The sequence below is a fragment of the Lepidochelys olivacea genome (genome assembly GCF_965140295.1).
Source record: "Lepidochelys olivacea isolate rLepOli2 genome assembly, chromosome: 1".
Lineage (NCBI taxonomy): Eukaryota > Metazoa > Chordata > Testudines > Cheloniidae > Lepidochelys > Lepidochelys olivacea.
Genome location: NC_140411.1, coordinates 239,388,914 through 239,409,697, shown reverse-complemented (window position 1 = coordinate 239,409,697; position 20,784 = coordinate 239,388,914). Strand labels below are relative to the sequence as shown.

Below are 20,784 nucleotides of genomic sequence, written 5' to 3'. Positions count from 1 at the left end.
AATTGTATTTGAAGCAGGTAGGAGAAGCCACCTGATCACAGCATTATGGGGTTGAATCTTAATCTCACCTTGGAACTCAAAGATGCTTCATATATGTGAGTAATTAATGTGTCTGAAAATTCCAGAAACAATAGCCATCATTCAAAAGTAAGAGACACAAGGTGAGTGAGGTAATAGCTTTTATTGGACCAACTTCTGTTGGGGGATGGGACAAAGTTTTGAGCTTCACCAAGGTCTTTCTCAGCTCCGTAAAACCTGAAAGCTTGTCCCTTCCACTAACAGAAGTTGGTCCAATAAAAGATATCACCTCACCCACTCTCTCTCTTATCCTGGGACCAACATGGCTACAACATGTTGTACAACATGTGGCGAACGGGGGAAGTCCCGGATGACTGGAAAAAGGCTAATGTAGTGCCCATCTTTAAAAAAGGGAAGAAGGAGGATCCTGGGAACTACAGGCCAGTCAGCCTCACCTCAGTCCCTGGAAAAATCATGGAGCAGGTCCTCAAAGAATCAATCCTGAAGCACTTACATGAGAGGAAAGTGATCAGGAACAGCCAGCATGGATTCACCAAGGGAAGGTCATGCCTGACTAATCTAATCGCCTTTTATGATGAGATTACGGGTTCTGTGGATGAAGGGAAAGCAGTGGATGTATTGTTTCTTGACTTTAGCAAAGCTTTTGACACGGTCTCCCACAGTATTCTTGTCAGCAAGTTAAGGAAGTATGGGCTGGATGAATGCACTATAAGGTGGGTAGAAAGCTGGCTAGATTGTCGGGCTCAACGGATAGTGATCAATGGCTCCATGTCTAGTTGGCAGCCGGTATCAAGTGGAGTGCCCCAAGGGTCGGTCCTGGGGCCGGTTTTTTTCAATATCTTCAAAAATGATCTGGAGGATGGTGTGGATTGCACTCTCAGCAAATTTCTGGATGATACTAAACTGGGAGGAGTGGTAGATACGCTGGAGGGGAGGGATAGGATACAGAAGGACCTAGACAAATTGGAGGATTGGGCCAAAAGAAATCTGATGAGGTTCAATAAGGATAAGTGCAGGGTCCTGCACTTAGGATGGAAGAAAGCAATGCACCGCTACAGACTAGGGACCGAATGGCTAGGCAGCAGTTCTGCGGAAAAGGACCTAGGGGTGACAGTGGACAAGAAGCTGGATATGAGTCAGCAGTGTGCCCTTGTTGCCAAGGCGGCCAATGGCATTTTGGGATGTATAAGTAGGGGCATAGCGAGCAGATCGAGGGACGTGATCGTTCCCCTCTATTCGACATTGGTGAGGCCTCATCTGGAGTACTGTGTCCAGTTTTGGGCCCCACACTACAAGAAGGATGTGGAAAAATTGGAGAGAGTCCAGCGAAGGGCAACAAAAATGATTAGGGGTCTAGAACACATGACTTATGAGGAGAGGCTGAGGGAGCTGGGATTGTTTAGCCTGCAGAAGAGAAGAATGAGGGGGGATTTGATAGGTGCTTTCAACTACTTGAAAGGGGGTTCCAAAGAGGATGGCTCTAGACTGTTCTCAATGGTAGCAGATGACAGAACGAGGAGTAATGGTCTCAAGTTGCAGTGGGGGAGGTTTAGATTGGATATTAGGAAAAACTTTTTCACTAAGAGGGTGGTGAAACACTGGAATGCGTTACCTAGGGAGGTGGTAGAATCTCCTTCCTTAAAGGTTTTTAAGGTCAGGCTTGACAAAGCCCTGGCTGGGATGATTTAACTGGGAATTGGTCCTGCTTCAAGCAGGGGGTTGGACTAGATGACCTTCTGGGGTCCCTTCCAACCCTGATATTCTATGATTCTATGAACAAAACTGCCAACATCCATCTAACATGTGTTTCTGTTAACTATATTTTTCCACGGATTAAACTATCAGGGTTTATTTTAACTTTAAGCTTCTATTCTCTCTTTTGGTAGGGTCCCCCTCCTCCTACTGCATACAAATTGCATTTTACAAGTTATAAAGCAGAATCAAAATACTTTAAAGTGAGTTGCTATATGTTAAAATGTTGCAACAAGCTGGGAGATGCAGTAAAAACCTCTGTGTACAAGTACATCTGTCGTAAAGTACTCAAAGCTAAAACTCCACCTACCTAAACACTGCACGTTAGAAACGGTTGAACATGTCTAATATTTAGTTTTACGGATACAGTAGACCTTCAGAGTTATGAACACCAGAGTTATGAACTGATCAGTCAACCACACACCTTATTTGGAACAAGAAGTGCACAATCAGGCAGCAGCAGAGGCAAAAAACCAAAAACCGTAAACTACTAGAAAAATAAAGGGAAAGTTAAAAAAAATTGACAAGGTAAGGAAACTGTTTCTGTGCTTGTTTCATTTAAATGAAGATGGTTAAAAGCAGAATTTTTCTTCTGCATCGTAAAGTTTCAAAGCTGTGTTAAGTCAATGTTCAGTTGTAAACTTTTGAAAGAACCATACCGTTTTCTTCAGAGTTACGAACATTTCAGAAAAAAGAAAAGGAGTACTTGTGGCACCTTAGAGACTAACCAATTTATTTGAGCATGAGCTTTCGTGAGCTACAGCTCACTTCATCGGATGCATACCATGGAAACTGCAGCAGACATTATACATTTCAGAGTTACAAACAACCTCCATTCCCACAGTGTTTGGAGCTCTGAAGTTCTATTGTAGTAGCTTACATTGCAGTAATGATAGCTTTAAAATAGAAAATCAGCATCAGATCTCCCATGATGCAGCCACCTCCCGGTAAGGCCCACTTTAACTGGTTGTGTGTGGACCTGATTCTGCAAAGTACTGAAGTTAATGGCAGTAGAAGATGCTCAGCCCTTCACAGGAGGCACTCAGCAGGATTAAGTCCAAAATGAGTGCAAACAGAACAGATGTAGCTTTGGGGAAAGAACAATTTTTTTAAGTCACCTTTAAAACATTTCTAAGAGACAGATATTTACATCTTACCTTTTTTGGGCTGGTAAATCATTTCACTGCGCACCATGTGAATTGTGATCAGGGCCATAAGCACAGACACAAATGGGATAAGAAAACCAAGGTTCTTGGCCACAGATTGCTGGATATAAGAAATGCTAACAAAGACAACTGCTGAATTTAAGTTAATCAGCCAATAAAACCTATGGTAAACAGACAAAAGTTATTCTAAGAGGGATACCAGTGAAGAGATGCAAGTAATTAAGAATGCAATTATGTTGCAAAAAGTACAGTTTTAAGCATTCTGAAGTTAAAAGGTTTACTTACTTTGCCAACAGTGAGTGGGGTATACTTACACCCATGTGGTATGCCCCAGGATCCTTCATAGCCTGACAGTCTACAACATGAACTTTCACTTGATTATGGGAGAGTCTCAGCATTCACTTATAAAAAAAGAGACCAAGTTTCTAGCCCTCATGGTTGTAGAAAAAATACTGAAGTCTAAAGGCTCAAAAGCAAGAAGACAAAAAGTACCCCATTTTTTTAAACTCATGATTTTTAAGTCAATCTCTTGGTTTATGGATGCCTGACTAAGGTTTGTGAATGTGTGGGGTTGGCGACACAATTTCAAAGGAAGATGAAAAAACCCATAATCCCCTATGCCAGATGTATAATTCTATACACAAGGAGAAAGTGTTTCCTTTCTGACTCTAGCACAGTGGTGGGCAACCTGTGGGCCGCATATGGCTGGCTGTGAGACATTTTGCAGACATTGGCGGTTCACGTGCATGGTCCCCCGCAGCTCCCAATGGCTGCAGTTCTCTGTTCCTGGCCAATGGGAACTGTGGGAAGTGGCGGGATGCAGGGACGTCAGACATCGCAAAATGTCTCGCAGCTTGCAATCAGCTTACCCTGATGGGCTTCATGGGCCGCAGGTTGCCCCCCACTGATCTGATCTGACTTCCTGCATAACACAGGACAAACAAATCTCACCCAGTAATCTCTGTATCAAACTTGAGACACATTATTTTCAGAGAGTGGATGCTCAGCATGAAAATGATAAAAATCAGGCCCCTTTAAAATGGGTCTCAAACTTCTGAAAGGGTTTAAAAAGCTAATGCTTATATTCTTTAAAATAGCAAGAGCTCAACAATCTACAGAGCACATTGCTTAGATTTCTTTTGTAAGTAGTTTTAGTATTAAAACCACAGTTGTCACCCTTGCTGAGAGCCACAGTACTGAGAGCAAGGACTGACTGAGCACTTGGGTCGGAGGCGCAGGGGCCTGCTGGGAGCAGGACTTCAGGACGACACCATGTCTGGGAGACTGTGGTCCAAAGCCATTTTTGCTGGCTATAAGCATGGCCTCCGAAACCAGAGGGAGCACACTGCCCTTCTGAAAATTGATGGAGTTTATGCCTGTGATGAGACTGAATTGTACTTGGGCAAGAGATGTACCTATGTATACAAAGCTAAAAACAACACCGTGACTTCTGGTGGGAAGCCCAACAGAACACGAGTGATCTGGGGGACAGTAACACGTGCCCATGGAAACAGTGGCATGGTTCGTGCCAAGTTCCAGTCCACCCTTCCTGCCAAGGCCATTGGGCACTGCATCAGAGTGATGCTGTATCCATCTCGGATCTAAATTTTTACTAAAAATAAAATTCATAAACTGTTAAAAGAAAAAAAAATAGAAATAACTGATTTCCCACACCCCCTCCCCACACACAAAGATGGACTCTGTGTACTGAGATGGAGGCACACTGAGGAAGCCTGGAGGAGCTCGTATTGCTATTGCCTTGGGTTCTACCTGTCCTGCGGACAATGAGCAAAGAACTTGAGTCTTTTGCGCTGTCAATCTAGCATGAATCATTAGTCTTGAATTCACTTAAAATAAACAAGCAGGAGAGATGACCTTAGCTATTCTTGCTCACCTCACCCTTATTGGCTCTACAACTTTTTATCTTAAGCACGAGTGGGCAGGGCATACTATCAGCTAAGCTGGAGCTGCAAATCTGTCTAGTATCACTGGCCTCTACATAAGAAAACATGTATTAAAGATCAGCTCAATGTTTTGGCTGTGAACCTTGGGGGGGGGCAGTTGCTATTAAACACCAAAGGTCCATCTGCATTGACTCGGCTTCTTCCCTTTAAAAGGCTCCTTGCTAGTCTGTTGTAATGGCCCAGAAAAAACTGCAGTGGCATCACTGTAAGTTACAGTGTTGGGTTCATTACCGTCGTGCTTCTGACCACTCTGTCATTGACCTAGGTAGCTGGAACCAAGAAGAAAAGCCTTGATAATGTTGAAGACGTGGAGGAGTGACAATACCCAAGTTTGTTCAGCTCAAAACAAAATACTCTCTCTTGCCTTGTTAGAGAAGAAGAGAATCTGGCAGTGGCTTAGAGCAGCAGCGGGCAGGAGAGCAGCAAGCCTAGTGGAATACAGGCAGCGGGGCCAAAGAAAGAATAATGACAAATCCAATTTGGATGAACTCAGTGCTGCTGAGAAGCATTTGGCAGCTGTCAGGAGTACAAGGAATACTATGTATGCTGGGAAACAGGGACTTCCAGGCTTAAACCATCCTCCAAAGCCATCTGAAAAAGTCCCTGAGAATTTCAACTTTAATTCTTTTTAGCTAGTGCCGTGTCTTTTAAACCATTTCTGTCATGAGCTACGATACCACTAGAGGGATTTTTTATTTAAATGTAAAGCAGTTGTCTGGGGTTTGGTCTTAACCACTTTGGAGAAAAGATATTAAAAGTTATGGAAGCGTTTTGCATACAGATGCTTTGGCCCTCCTTTGGCAATTTTGTTTTTAAGTTGAAAATTGCATGATAGGGACAAACAGCTCCAAAAGCTGTCCAGGTTCAAGATTTCAATCCTTGTCTCCAGAGCCCGCTATGAGATCAGTCCAGGCTGTCTCACTCTAGATGACTATAATGTCAATTGTGTTTCACTGGAAATGGCAGCGTAAAGAATGAAACCCATATGTGCAGGAGATGGACTTTTTTTCAGCAACTGGAACTCATTCCCAGAAGAAATTAGGATCTCCATAAACCTTGGTGCCCTGAGATCAAAATTTAAAACACACTTCCTTGATCTAGCTTTCTCACAGTACTGCCACCAAAATAAGTAAAGAAAAAATATCCAGTCTTTGATGACTAGAGGGAAGAGAGAAAGAGAAATGTATCTTGATGTGCACATTTCAAAATTCTGAGACGTGCTCATGTCATAGACCAGAAGGGACCAACATGATCATCATGTCACAGTGATGGGTTACATACAAGAACCTTGACAGACAGACATGACCCTATGGCTTGTTTCTGATTTTGATGCCCCACCTCCTTTCCTGACATTCCACTGCATTCTTCAGAGCACCTGGGAGACCACTTCGGGATAGAGACAGGCAGGATCCTTGAGATTCAAGCCCTGGATCCAGCAGCCCTGGATTACAGGCACCAGTGCAGCAAACTGACTGTTGGAGACCATACATCTGCCGGGGTTGGCTGGGGCTGTGTTTGAAAGGCTCAAAACTCTAATAATTTAGTGCTCCCTCACATTTCAAACATTGTTATTGTGTTGGTGGAATAGCTCCCCCGCTGAGGATGATTATAATGGAGCTGTAGGGCAAGTGGTCAGGATAGTAGTGACAGAAACAAGCAAACAAAAAGTCACCGTGCAAGACCTTGAACAGTTGACATAAATTCTATGACAAGGCCCCAGATTGTGTGGCACTCTGATGCAGCAGACTGGAAGTTCTATGGTAGCGTCATGAACTAGCTATGAACAACCCACCAACTATGGATTATGCTGCCTTGGCAATGAGTGATGAGGAATCACCCCCAAAAGGTGGATGAGGAGAAGCTCAGTACCCCAAGGCTGGGAGTATCATAGCTACTACTCCCAAAAGGAAAGATAGGGTAGTGGTTTCGGTGACTCCCTTCTGAACTGCTGTTGGCCTGACACGGTATCTCATGAGGTATGCTGCCAGGGGCCGGTATCCGAGATGTTACTGAGTGATTGTCGAGGATCATCCAGACCTCTGACTACTATCCCATGCTACTCATCTGTGTGGGCACTAATGATACTGCAAGGTATGACCCTGAGCAGATCAGAAGTGACTACAGGGATGAAGGGCCTGGAGGTGCAGGTAGTGTTCTCTTTAATCCTTCTGATTAAAGATAGAGGTCCAGGCAGAGACAGATGCAGCCTAGATGTGAATGCCTGGCTATGCAGATGGAGTCGCCAAGAGGACTTCAGCTTTTTTGACCATGGGATGCTATTCTGGGAAGGTCTGCTGAGCAGAAAAAGGGTCCATATATTAAGGAAGGGGAAGAGTATCTCTGGATGCAGACTGGCTAACCTAGTGAGGAGGGCTCTAAACTAGGTTGGATGGGGGCAGGTGACAAAAGCCCATGGGTAAGTCAAAAACATGGAGACCTGGGAGAACGGTCAGAATCTGTCTGGAGCATGGGCCATTATAGCAGGGGCAATGGAGAGACAAGAGGGAAAATAGAGGGGAAATCAAATCAGTATCTTAGATGCCTGTGTACTAATGCAAGAAGGATGGGGAAAAACAGGAAGTACTAAAAATGCTAGTGAATAAACACAACTATGACATAGTTGGTGTCACAGAGACTTGGTGGGATAATCATAGAACTAGAAGAGACCTTGAGAGGTCATCTAGTCCAGTCCTCTGCACTTGTGGCAGGATTAATTATCTAGACCATTCCTGACAGGTGTTTGTCTAACCTGCTCTTAAAAATCTCCAGTGATGGAGATTCCACACCCTTCTTAGGCAATTTATTCCAGAGCTTAACCACCCTGACAGTTAGGTTTCAGAGTAGCAGCCGTGTTAGTCTGTATTCGCAAAAAGAAAAGGAGGACTTGTGGCACCTTAGAGACTAACCGATTTATTAGAGCATAAGCTTTCGTGAGCTATCGGTTAGTCTCTAAGGTGCCACAAGTCCTCCTTTTCTTCCTGACAGTTAGGAAATTTTTCCTAATGTACAACCTAAGCCTTGTTTGCTGCAGTTTAAGCCCATTGCTTCTTGTCCTATCTTCAGAGATTAAGAAAAACAATTTTTATTTCTTCCCTCTTGTGACAACCTTTTACGTACTTGAAAACAGTTATGTTCCCTCTTAGTCTTCTCTTTTCCAGACTAAAGAGACCCAATTTTTTCAATTTTCTCTCAGAGGTCATGTTTTCTAGATCTTTAATCATTTTTGTTACTCATCTCTGGACTCTCTCCAATTTGTCCACATCCTTCCTGAAATGGGACGCCCAGAACTGGACACAAGTCCAGTTGAGGCCTAATAAGAGCAGAGTAGAGTGGAAGAATTACTTCTTGCTTACAACACTCCTAATACATCCCTGAATGGTGGTCACTTATTTTGCAACAGCATGACACTATTGACTCATAGTTAGCTTGTGGTCCACTATGACCTCCAGATCCCTTTCTGCAGTACCCCTTCCTAGGCAGTCATTTCCCATTTTGTACGTGTGCAACTGATTGTTTCTTCCTAAATGGAGTGCTTTGCATTTGTCCTTATTGAATTTCATCCTATTTACTTCAGAGCATTTCTCCAGTTTGTCCAAATTATTTTGAATTTTAATCCTATCCTCCAAAACACTTGCAACTCCTCCCAGCTTGGTATCATCCACAAACTTTATAAGTGTACTCTCTCTGCCAGGGGTGGGCAAACTTTTGGGTCCACTGCCACATCTGGGTATGAAAGTTGTATGGCGGGCCATGAATGCTCATGGTTCCCGGCGAATGGGAGTTGTGAGGGCAGCACTTCGGGCAGGGGCAGCTTGGGGAGCCCTTTGGCTGCCCCTGTGCATAGGAGCCAGAGGGGGGACATGCTGCTGCTTCCGGGAGCTGCACAGAGCCCTGGCACGTGCAGAGCAGGGCAAGCCCCAAACCCCGCTCCCCGTTGGGAGCTCGAGGGCCAGATTAAAACCTCTGAAGGGCTGGATGTAGCCCCCAGGCCGTAGTTTGTCCACCCCTGCTCTATGCCGTTATCTAAATCATCGATGAAGACCTTGAAAAGAACTGACCCAGAACTGATCCCTGCGGGACCCCACTCGTTCTGGCCTTCCAGCATGACTATGAACCACTGATAACTCTCTGGGAAACGGTTTTCAAACCAGTTTTGCACCCACCTTATAGTAGCTTCATCTAGGTTGCATTTCCCTAGTTTGTTTATGAGAAGGCTATGAGAGACAGTATCAAAAGCCTTACTAAAGTGAAGATATACCATGTCTACCACTCCCCCCGCATCCACAAGGCTTGTTACCCTGTCAAAGAAAGCTATCAGGTTGGTTTGACACAATTTGTTTTTGACAAATCCATGCTGACTGTTACTTATTATCATATTATCTTCTAGATATTTGCAAACTGATTGCTTAATTATTTGCTCCATTATCTTGCTGGGTACAGAAGTTAAGCTGCCTGTGTTTATAATTTCCTGGATTGTCCTTATTTCCATTTTTATAGAGCAAATAAATCAATTTTCAAACACCTAGAAAATAATAAGGTGATAAATAACTGTCAGCATGGATTTGTCAAGAACAAATCATGTCAAATCAAACTAATAGCTTTCTTTGACAAGGTAACAAGCCCTGTGGATGTGGGGGAAGCAGTAGATATAGTAGATCTAGATTTTAGTAAGTCTTTTGATATTGTCTCACATAACCTTCTCATAAACAAACTAGAAAATTACAGCCTAGATGGAACTACTATAAGGTGGGTGCATAACAGGTGGGAAAATTGTTCCCTGAGAGTAGTTATCAGTGGTTCATAGTCAAGCTGCAAGGGCATATCAAATGGGGTCCCACAGGGATCAGTCCTGATTCTGGTTCTGTCCTATATCTTCATTGGTGATTTAGATAATGGTATAGAGAGTACATTTATAAAGTTTGAAGAAGTGGGTTTTTTACCCATGAAAGCTAATGCTCAAATAAATCTGTTAGTCTTTAAGGTTCCACTGGACTTCTTGTTGTTTTTGTGGATACAGACTAACACGGCTACCCCGGGATACTTATAAAGTTTGTGCATGATACCAAGCTGAGAGGGGTTGCAAATGCTTTGAAAGATAGGATTAAAATTCAAAATAAACTAGAGAAATGGTCTGAAGTAATCAGATAAAATTCAACAAGGACAAATGCAAAGTAATCCATTTAGGAAGGAACAATCGGTTGCACACATATAAAATGGGAAATGACTGCCTAGGAAGGAGTAGTGCAGAAAGGGATCTAGGAGTTACAGTGGATTGCAAGCTAAATATGAGTCAATGGTATAACGCTGTTGCAAAAAAAAAGCAAACACCATTCTTAATGTATTAGCAGGAGTGTTGTAAACCAGACACAAATAATTCTTCTGGTCTACTCTGCACTGAGAAGGCCTCAGCTGGAGTATTGTGTCCTGTTTTTGGAGCCACATTTCAGGAAACATGTGAACAAATTGGAGAGCAACAAAAATGATTAAATGTCTAGAAAAGATGGCTATAAGAAATGATTGAAAAAATTGAGTTTGTTTATTCTGGAGAAGAGAAGACAGGGGGGGATGGACATGATAACAGCATTCAAGTACATAAAAGGTTATTACAAGGTGGAGGATGAAAAATTGTTCTTGATAACCTCTGAGAATATGACAAGAAGCTATGGGCTTAAATTGCAGGAAGGAAGGTTTAGGCTGGATATTAGGAAAAACTTCCTAACTGTCAGGGTAGTTAAGCACTGGAACAAATTGCCTAGGGAGGTTGTGGAATCTCCGTTACTGGGGGTGGGGGTTTAAGAACAGGTTAGACAAACACCTGTCAGGAATGGTCTAATTATTATGTACTCCTTCCTTGAGTGAGGGGATTAGATGACCTCTCGAGGTCCCTTCCAGTTCTACACTGCTATGATTATTACATTGTATAAAGGAGATTTTAAATGAAGTGGATCTGAATATTAATATAATTAGCTGCTTATTTTACTGATTCTCATTTGATCCGAAACAGTTGACATTTAAATCATATTTAGTTTTCAGAGTTAATCACTGAAAAGAATGGATTCATTCAACTCTTCAAGTATTGTTTCAGACTACCTGCAGATTCAGGAAGACATCTTTGCATTGATTTGTACTATCTTCACAACCCTGAAAACTAGAAATATATAGGTATATAGAAGAGAAAGCATTCCTGCTAGAGTATTATTCTATAGCAAAGCATGGGTTCAAGAGCCACCTAATCCAAAGGCCCCTGGCTCTACAAAAATGACCATCAATACAATCAACCTATAACCCAAGAGATCCTGCTAAGCCTTTAGGGAGAATTATGAAATTCTTCAAGGCCAAGTGGGGAGGTGAGACATCTCCACTAGCATCTTCCAAACAACCTAAATTTGCTTCCTTTATTAGTAGTTCTTCCCATACAATATGCTGGGTAAAAAGGGCTATCTGGCAGGTGGGGCTAGTCTGACGCAGCATGATTCATGTGATTGGTGATGGAAGGTGGGGAGGGGAAAAAACTGGTTGGAATGTTACACTGGCACTTTGCTGCTGGCCCCACCAGTTTGTGTTTTCAGTTTTAAGCGAGGCTGTAGGTCTATTGTGAAGAGCACCATCCAAATTTGAATAGCTACCACAATGTCCAATAAAGTCCACAGACATCAAGAAAGACAACCTCTTTCTGATGAGAACTACCCTATTAATCTCAGTTGGGTGTTAGCTTAGAAGCTTTATAATTACAGTTTAAATGTCAGCATCTTAAGTATTTCACTTCAAATAATTATACCGGGAATAGCCAGATATTTTATGCTGGCATTTGAGTGGAGTAAGAAAATGTTAACCCCATTCTGCTCAGCCTTTGATCACAATACTTGCTTCTGCAACTTCTTACTCTGAAGCAGTTTGGCCATTTACTAGTTGCTTTAGCATTTCTCATGCACCAAGTATTACAGGATTTCCAGTGATATTTTGGTGGTACACATTCAGGTCAGATAAATCAGTCCTGGCGTGTTAAGCTTTAATCCTTTAACAAAGATATTCCAGTAGTCTCAGGAGTCTGAACCTCAGGTTTGCTTATACTCCCTGAGATCACAGGTTCACATTCCAGCAGTGACGACTCCAGCCTTCATACTTGCCAGGTAACAGCTTGATTTCCATTCCGAGATATACAAAGTTTTATTGGAGAAAAGGGGTTGGTGGCCACTTTTTAAAAAATGAAGTAGCACAGATTCTGCCCCAAGGTTCTGTCTAGAAGTGATGGGAAATTTGACAAAAATCAAAAAGTTTCACAGGACCATACCACTTAGGCCAACATTTTCAATAAATTAGCCAAATGTTTTGTTTTGACTTTTATGTATATATTATATTCTATAGGGTCAAAGTGATGTGCTTTGGAATGTTTCAGTTCTTGAAAAATTCTGAGTTTGACTTTTGATCCTGAAACAGGTTGAAACAAAATTTCAGTCTCAATTTTCTGTAGAATAGAAATTCTGTTTTTCGACCAGCTCTGTTTCTGACAAAGTTAGATTAGGAGAGCCAGTGTTGCCTAATGGATACAGCACTGAACTGGGACTTAGGAGACCGGCATTCTATTCCTGACTCTGCCATGATCTGCTGGGTGACCTTGGCCCACCCCATGCATCAGTTACCCCGTCTGTAAAATGGAGATAATGATACTGACCTCCTTTGTAAAGTGTTTTGATATCTACCGATGAAGAATGTTATACAAAAGCTAGGCTAGCTATAGGCAATGGAGTTTGGACTAATATCCACCCAAGTACCAGATAATGGTTCATTTCCAAACCTATGCAGAAACATTTGTTTACCATACTTCTCTTCATTTGACAATGAGGCTTTGCAGAAAGGGAAGCCATTCTGACATCTTGCAGGGTATAACTATTCAAGGGCCATGGTAGCGAACGTGGGGAGAAAGGAACAAAGAGATAAATATAAAATAGGAGTGATGAAAATAATTGAGAGATTGAGTTGAGGCAGACAAAAAAGGAAAGAAAATATTAGTAGAAGGAAAAGAGAAACACCAAGCAAGATGGAGAAGGAATAGAAGACAAGGACAGATATAGAAGTGGTCCTATACAATCCACAATTTTCCAACATCTCAATGCAATTTCGTTTTACTAGCTCAGTTGTTGGTGAGGATTTAAGGACCATATTCTGTCCCCAGCCCTTTTGCTCAGCTCCCATTCATAGCAATGGGAGTTCTCATGCATCAAGAAGTAGTACCAGTCTATGGTCTTAACTTATTGCCCCAGGCTTCAGACTCTCAGGGCCCAGTTCTCCTCTTTTTAGTTTAACATTGGTGAAATTCCATTTATTTCAATGATTTTACACCTAGTTTGTTCCAGAGAATGGATTCAGGCCCTAGAAGGGTGATGCAGCCCTCACCACACACTAGGGTTAAGATGATAGTTATTCACTCCTTTGCAAGAAGTCTGATTTTTTAAAAGCTGTTAGGCCTGATTTCTGAAGTAAAGCAGGTTGGATAAGAATCTAGATTTTGCTAAAAAGCAACAGTGTGCAACTGTCTCATTAAATATATATATGTATTTTAAACATTTATTCTCGTGATAAAGAATCTACCAAGAAGAGAAAATAGCGTATGATTATATACTTATGAGGTTGTAATGAGACTAGGCAATGTGAAGAAGTAAACCCCATTTTGTTAGTTTTAAGATTGCAAATCATATGGTTCCTGCTTCAGATGCCAGACAACTGTAGAAATTAGTTTCTAATCACACACACCTTTCCTGATACTTCCAAAGCCCCAAAAACTGACCCGTTTGGATTCCCCCAAGGAAATACTTTATTCATTCTGTCGTTGTGTCTCCTTTGTAATCAACACTGAGAAATGTCACTTTGATTAAACACAACTCTGTATGACTAAAACCACAGTACAATAAATTCTCCAGAGCTATCTTTCAGAACAACTGATTGCTCTCCAGTCTTAATCCTCCAGAGTCTTATTTAATCAAAATGATGTTGCTAATTAAGGATTAAAACTCAGAATAGAATCGAAAAGGAGGATTTTTTCTCTCTCCTTTGGGCAGGTCAAGGAGGCAGAATCTGTTTTAAGGAACCAAACAGTCTTTTCCACCTTTGTAAAGCTACACTATTCACTAAAGTTTGGATTTAGTCCAAAGATCTGCAATATTAACATAACTGGGGGGAAGGGAATAGCCCTGAAAGCCACCCCCATATGAACAGAAATATGACCTAATAAATTCATTGATTCATCAGTGATGCATTATCAATCTTCAGATTTGATCAGTTTCAGTTCATAATAGATACACTTTGATTTATTGTTGGTACTACCAACAATGCTTTGCACATGTATAGCACCTCTCAATCAAGAATTTCTGGATAATTGGCAAACATTAAGTATCACAAAACTCCCTCTGAGGTAGGTAAATATTTGTGTGTATCTAATAAAGGAATTTCTGTTCCAAGGGAAATTCCAGTAGATCATAATTTTGTCCCAAATCAGAAGAAACATGTTGAACTGTTGAAACTTTGTGGAATAAAGTGTCCAGAAAAAAATCTGTAAATGTCAAAGTGTTCCATTTCAGTTTTTTAACCAAAAGAAAACAGTTCACTTTGGGATGACAAAATGTTACATGTCAATTTTTCCAAGGAAAATTCTTTTCCTGTAGAAAATTGTGATTTTGGTGAAGCCCCATTTTCCAGCCAGCCCTGGTAACTATATAGATCTTTAAATTGAAGAACAGAAGTCAAGTGACTTACCTGATGTCCTAACCTGTCAGTCACAGCTGGAAAGAGAATCTATGAGGCCTATCTTTCTATCACCACTACTCACATGAGGAAGACTACCACCTCTTGAAGTAAATGACAGTTCCAAATGTGATGTTTTGATTTTTTTATTTTAGTGCTGGTACTTATATGTGTTCAAGGAACTTTGCCATCTCTACAGAGTCTACTCAACTTAGAGCAAAGGATTGAGACCCAGCAAGCAACTTCACCACATCCCTGCCAGGCCTTTCGGTACCATAGTGTAAGAACCTAAATAGAATAGTTTGGTTCTACACAGCAACTAGCTCATTAATTCTGTGTCAAGTTGAGCAAATCACTTGACCTTGATTCACCCTGGGTGAAAGTCCCTGGCTTGTGTTATGCAGGAAGTCAGACTAGATGATCAGAGTGGTTCCTTCTGGCCTTAAGATTTATGAATCTATGTGCCTGGAAGGAAATTTAGGTAGTCCATTTGAAAACTAATTGTTACAGCTAAAAATGAGATTTCCTATATAAATTTGTTTTTAAAAAATTGAGATGCACTTGAGTTTTTAATTAAGCTCCATCATCTCACACAGTTGTGCTATTGCAATATTAAGAAACTCACCAATTGAAAAAAGAAAGAAGTTCCTTTGGTTCATAATCCTCAAGGTTGTATGCACTCAGTGGACAAACTACAGCTCTTATGCCTCCTGATCCAAAGCAGGCTGTTAATAGCCCAAAGTAGAAGAGTATTTTCTGCTCCTTTTTGGCTAGTGGGTGAAGGATATAGCGTCTGTCTATATAAAAATCTTCAAAGGGGAAGGCAACAAGAGGTAGCAGGGCCGTACCTGGAATGGGGAAGAAAATGGACATATATAACTGGTTAAAATGATGAAGCACTGAATCCAGTATTTATTTTCTAGATTAACAGCTATATTGGAATGATAGTCTCTGAATTAGTAAAAAAAATCCACATGCACAATGAGAAAGAAAATTATTCATTCCTTTAGAGCGAGATGTGGGTACAACTACAAGTCCAGAACTTTTCTGAATACTACTATTAGGCAAGAATATTGACTACATATGGCAGAAGTACTTGAACTTCGCTGCTTTCAGGGCTGGCCTGGGGCTAGAGGGCTGCAGTTAAGTGGCACAGAAGTTCTCTTACAAATAAAGAAAGATTACCATAATTTCTGCTACTCTTTTAACTATCAAGATGGATTAATAGAAATTGCTTGCTTGAACTCAAAAGCTGTAGTTTATCACTATATCAGATAATTTGGCAAATGTTATGATGTATTCTCAGATATGCTAATTGGTTATTTTTACTTATTGTATCAGTTTTACTCTTCCCTTTGCAGCTTCAGAAAAAGTTAGCCCCAGAACACATTTTAGGACTCTGCAGTCAAGATTTGGCACCTCCAATCTACGGCATTGTTCCTATAAGCAAAGTGAGGCTCCCATATTTGATGAGTTACATAGCCTTCTAAGTGCATTTTGAGAGAGATTGAAAAATACATCATATACATAATATTTGCACACACGTCTGCTTCGAGCATGGCAACAGGGACCAGGATTGTGATACTAAACATCAAAATCTGAAACCCCAGCCCCAGGATGATGGATGAAGCAAAATTTGTAATAAGCTCCCACGATAAAGAGTCACATCCCATGCATCGTACATACACTAACAAGTCTAGTACCAAATCATCATCCCTGACTAATATTTTATATTTATTTACAAGAAACTTTCCCTTGCTATAGTGACATTTGTTCCTCTTTGGAAAATGCTTTGTACTACCTCTGACAGTTGTCAGTGGAGGGCTAAGTGGTCAGATGCAATATATTCAGTATACAGTTCAACGATTTATCCTCGTTTTATCATTAGAGTCAATTTGTCCCACTTTGATGTCTTATTTTTTTTTTTGTAATCTAGACTCAAAGGGCAAGGGGATTCCAAACAGGAAGTTTATGGAGTAAGGAAGGGGATCTGAAGGAGGTCATCTTCTCAGGTAGTTCGTTCAGTGCCTTGGACCCCTTCTTTCTCTTTTCCACAGACCCACTTGATCCTCTGTCGTTTTTTTCTTCTAAATTCTTGTGACAATTTCTCTTCAGTCATCCACAGCAGGTGCTTTCAATCCAGAATTATTTGCTGCTGCAGCAGCATTCTAAAGGAGGCGCTAGAGTTTCCAGTGCAAAGGTGTCTGAAACATGACCTCGGGGCACCTGCTGCGCACAACTGAATTCAAACCCGCACTTCTGGATCGAGGTCAAGAGGACAGAAATGTTGCCTCGAGAGACCCATTCAGAAATTCTCTCAATTACTCCAATGCTATTCTGATGCCTAGCTAAATAACAGCTTATTTGCCTGCATGCAAAAAAAACACTTGGGATGAGTAAATGTGAATAAGCTTGTGTGTCCACTATACATGAAGTGGCTATGCAATTGATATATATTTTAGTATAGAGTTATGGGAATTTCCAATGTCTACGTAATGTGGCCCTGGAGCGGCAATAATTTGTTCTGCCCTCATCTTCTGCCTGTTCTGGTCACTTCAAAGTTGGTGATTTTATTAAGTTAATCTGGTAGTTGTGCAGTTTAAAGGACAGGCTGCAGCATCAGTGGTGACTGTTACTGTCTAGTTGTACCTGCCTGATCTGAGCAGCAGTCTTAAGGTCCCTGCTTCATCTCAACCCTGACCTAGAGACAAAAGATAATTCAGTTTTTATATCAGCTCAGCTTAGGCTGAGAAAGCAATGGTCAGCTGTGACATTTACTAAATTCCACATGACAGTTGTACAAAGTGAGCAGAGACTTGCAAACTCAGTTTGTCTAGGAAGGGGAGTGGCTCCACCCCCTATTCCACCCAATCTCCTTCACAACCCATACTAATAGCTTTGCAGATCTAAAGTTTCAGATTGTCCCCCATTCCAGCCACTATGTGGAAGATTATTAGGAGGTGTCCATACATTACATTTCTGTGTATTGAGGGGACTTCAAATGTACAGAAGATCATAGGTCAGTAAAATTCACACATGTAAGTTACCTAGAAAAATATTTAAAGAAGTTTATCTTAAAAGATTTTAGCCCATTTGGTGGGGGAAGGAATCAGATAGTGCTAATATGAGTCAGGCCCTAAAGGTAAGCATCAAAGTTTGGCTTCTGAGTTCAAAGTTTGTCGAGGCAACATGTACGTCTTATTAACAACCATGTAGCTTTTAAATACAGCAGAACCCCATAAATTTGCACCAACTGGAGAAATGCATTGCAAATTATGGACATTAACGAGTGGATAGATCATGGAATTTCCCAGAAGTGACTAGTGATTGCGGGTGCCCAACCGGATACCTTAAAGGGGCACAGTTTCAGAAAATGCTGAGCGCCTGCTTTCTAAAAAAAGTCAAGTCACTTTAAGGGGTCACACTTTAGGCTCTCATCAGACTGCAGCACCCAAAATCCCTAGTCATCTTTGAAAATTTAGATCTTATTTTACAAACATTATGTAGTGGTGTTCAAAATAATGCTTCATTAAAGTATATTAGCACATATACTCCAGACTAAAGAAAAGCTAAGTCCTTTGCTATTAGAGAAGTTTGATGAGGCCACCACGTTGGAGACAATCATTGGATTTGCACATATGTGAGGAATAGTATGTTTCTATGATACTTTTAAAAAAATTGACTTATTAGAGCAGAATTGCATACAAAAAGCACATTGTAGATGAAATAATCATGGCATAGCACCTACCTAGAAAGTGGAGAAACATACAGATATACACCAGCTTGATTCTCCCCACCAGATGTTCAGCAAGCCAGCCCATGAACACAGGTGCTAACATGGAGGCACCTACAAAGCACATGTTTATGATGGCTGCCTGGTAGTTGGGATAGCCAAGTTTGATAGTGCAAAAGAGAATCATGTTGCAGACAATGCCAAAGAAAGTGAACCTCTCACACAGCTCCATCAACAGCAGGCAAATGGCCACCTGAAGTTTCTTCTGAGACTTGAACCCAGATGAGTTTCCAACATGCTTGCCTTCCTCGGGGAATTTCCTTTTCTCCCTCTCAGCAGTGTGGTTCAGAAGTTGTTTTTCTTGTAAGTCTCTAAGGTCTGTAACAGGCATACTTAGCTGTTCTGAGCAAGACTAAATTGAGTGGGTTAGGTTGTATGTACACTTCTGTTATCCTCCGCTATAATTAACAAACTGGTAAGACCCTTGCTTTGAATTCCACACCTTACTACCACAATTCCTCAGGATACCTATCACTTTAGTGCTGTTACATTCAAGATCAAGGAGCATGGGGGACACCAGTATTTAAACTTCTCTGAGTGCACAAAGCTGCTGAATCCAATCTGTTTATTTAATTAGTTTGTCTGGTTGTGAACAAGACTCCCCCCCCCGCAAATAATATTACCCATTAAATTATGTGAATCCAATACAATATATGCCAAATTGTATCTGCATGTTACAGATAAAGGTTTAAATACTGAGAGAGGCTAAATTGTTTCAGCAGAATTCAAGTACTAGATCAAGAAAATAATTTGGGGCTAATATTATGATACCTTAATTAAGCAATAAGTGAGAAACTGCAAGCAAAGAGATAAAGATAGAAAGAATGCATGTTTTTAGGTGAACAATATCTTATCATTATTACAATTCTTGTTATTTTTGGTTGAAATTCAGATAAGAAAGTTAATTAGAAAAGTAAGAAATGCTAGTAAATTTAAGTACAATAAGCAGGTTTTACAAGAAAGTAATTCTGGAGTATTAATGAAGAGAAAAAGCAATAAAAAAGCACCCAAAACCAGCACAGCTTCTTTAGCCTGACCTTGTACCACAGCTACAACATGTCATAGGGAATCAGAATGGCTTTGGTTCCTGGGTATTAATTAGAAACTATATAGTCAACTTAAAGAGAAATTAGGAAGGTTCTACAAGTCTACAATATCCCTGGTGGGCAATCTACTAAGAAGTTTACAGAAAATGTGTCCAACCTCCTAGACATAATTCTCCACTACTGTGTATAGCCATTTATACCTGTCCCAAATGGTAGTGTTCTGCATCCACTTTGCACAAGTGTAAATGACTACACATGGTTAAAGGCAATGGTGAATCATACCCACTGTTTCTAAATAGAACTATCAAGTCCTCACTTTGTAAGCTGTGGGAACAGAGACTCTTTTTTAGTTTTACCTAACTATACAGATACTTACATGCACACATGCTCCCTACCCTTTAGCAGCTCTTATACCTACCTATTATTAAGTAATAGAGATGCAAGATAGTATATAAATGACATGCATAGGCCCAAGTCAGAATCCCAGATCCAAAATTAACTGAACTTTGGTATCAGGTGTAAAGGTTACTGCCCTAACTTTTTTCTGTAATGGCCTATAAATAACAAATCCAGAAGCCCTGAAACACAGATCCAAGCATCCATACAGCCCCTTTCTTAACCAGTGTTTTTAATTCAAAAGGGGTTCTAAAGCCAGAACTTGGCTAGAGGTATCACAGAATTTGCTTAGCTCTGGGTAAGACTGTAGAGGATGAGAGAACTTTGTATTATACCAATATCTATGTCTGCCACCTTCTCTAAAAGAGACTAGGCTGAGTTTCATTCATGTTTGATGGCTAGAGAAAAACAAGCTACAGAGATCACCTGCAGCCCCAGCTGGTTTCTGTTTCATAGTTTAACAAACCTTGTCCCAAACCAAGCCACAGGGAAGGAGAAAGTACTGTGACCAAAGAGTGCACACCTACCCTGTTCTGGGGAGTATCTCTTACCTAGCTGCTGGTGCATTAGGGTGCCCTTTCTTTACTGTACTGAAAGATATAACTGTAGTATAAAACCAGATTGAAAACACTATAGTAAATACACTCTGCTTCCTACACACAATTTAATAGGGAATATTCCCAACTCCAGTGTAGATTTGGGGTGGGGTAGGGGCACCTGTTTCTCAGGTGTTGCTGATTGAGCTCAAATGAGATCATGGGAAGAGGGGTAGAGCTAGAAGGTTTGCTAATTGGGTTAGATGACAACAATTCCTTATTTGATGTTAGTTTGCCTTATCTTGGGGTCGGGCAGGGAGAACAACTGACTGCTTGGTTGGTTAACCCCCATAA

The 20,784-nt window shown here is 41.0% G+C and overlaps 1 protein-coding gene and 1 pseudogene across 2 annotated transcripts in view; one reads left to right on the top strand and one right to left on the bottom strand.

Annotated features, from left to right (window-relative positions):
* Window positions 1-20,461, bottom strand: part of SLC15A5 (solute carrier family 15 member 5) — a gene marked incomplete at both ends in the record, with an annotated part of 65,840 nt that extends 45,379 nt beyond the window's left edge. The window contains 4 exons of the mRNA XM_084618028.1: window positions 2,949-3,118; window positions 15,285-15,507; window positions 18,408-18,770; window positions 20,422-20,461. Of these exons, the coding sequence (XP_084474154.1) occupies window positions 2,949-3,118; window positions 15,285-15,507; window positions 18,408-18,770; window positions 20,422-20,461 (796 nt within the window). The remainder of the gene's footprint in view (window positions 1-2,948; window positions 3,119-15,284; window positions 15,508-18,407; window positions 18,771-20,421) is intronic.
* On the top strand, window positions 4,184-4,579 carry LOC311515140 (large ribosomal subunit protein eL33 pseudogene; annotated as a pseudogene). The gene has a single exon. The product of its transcript is annotated as a large ribosomal subunit protein eL33 pseudogene (transcript).
* Window positions 20,462-20,784: the final 323 nt, after the last annotated feature.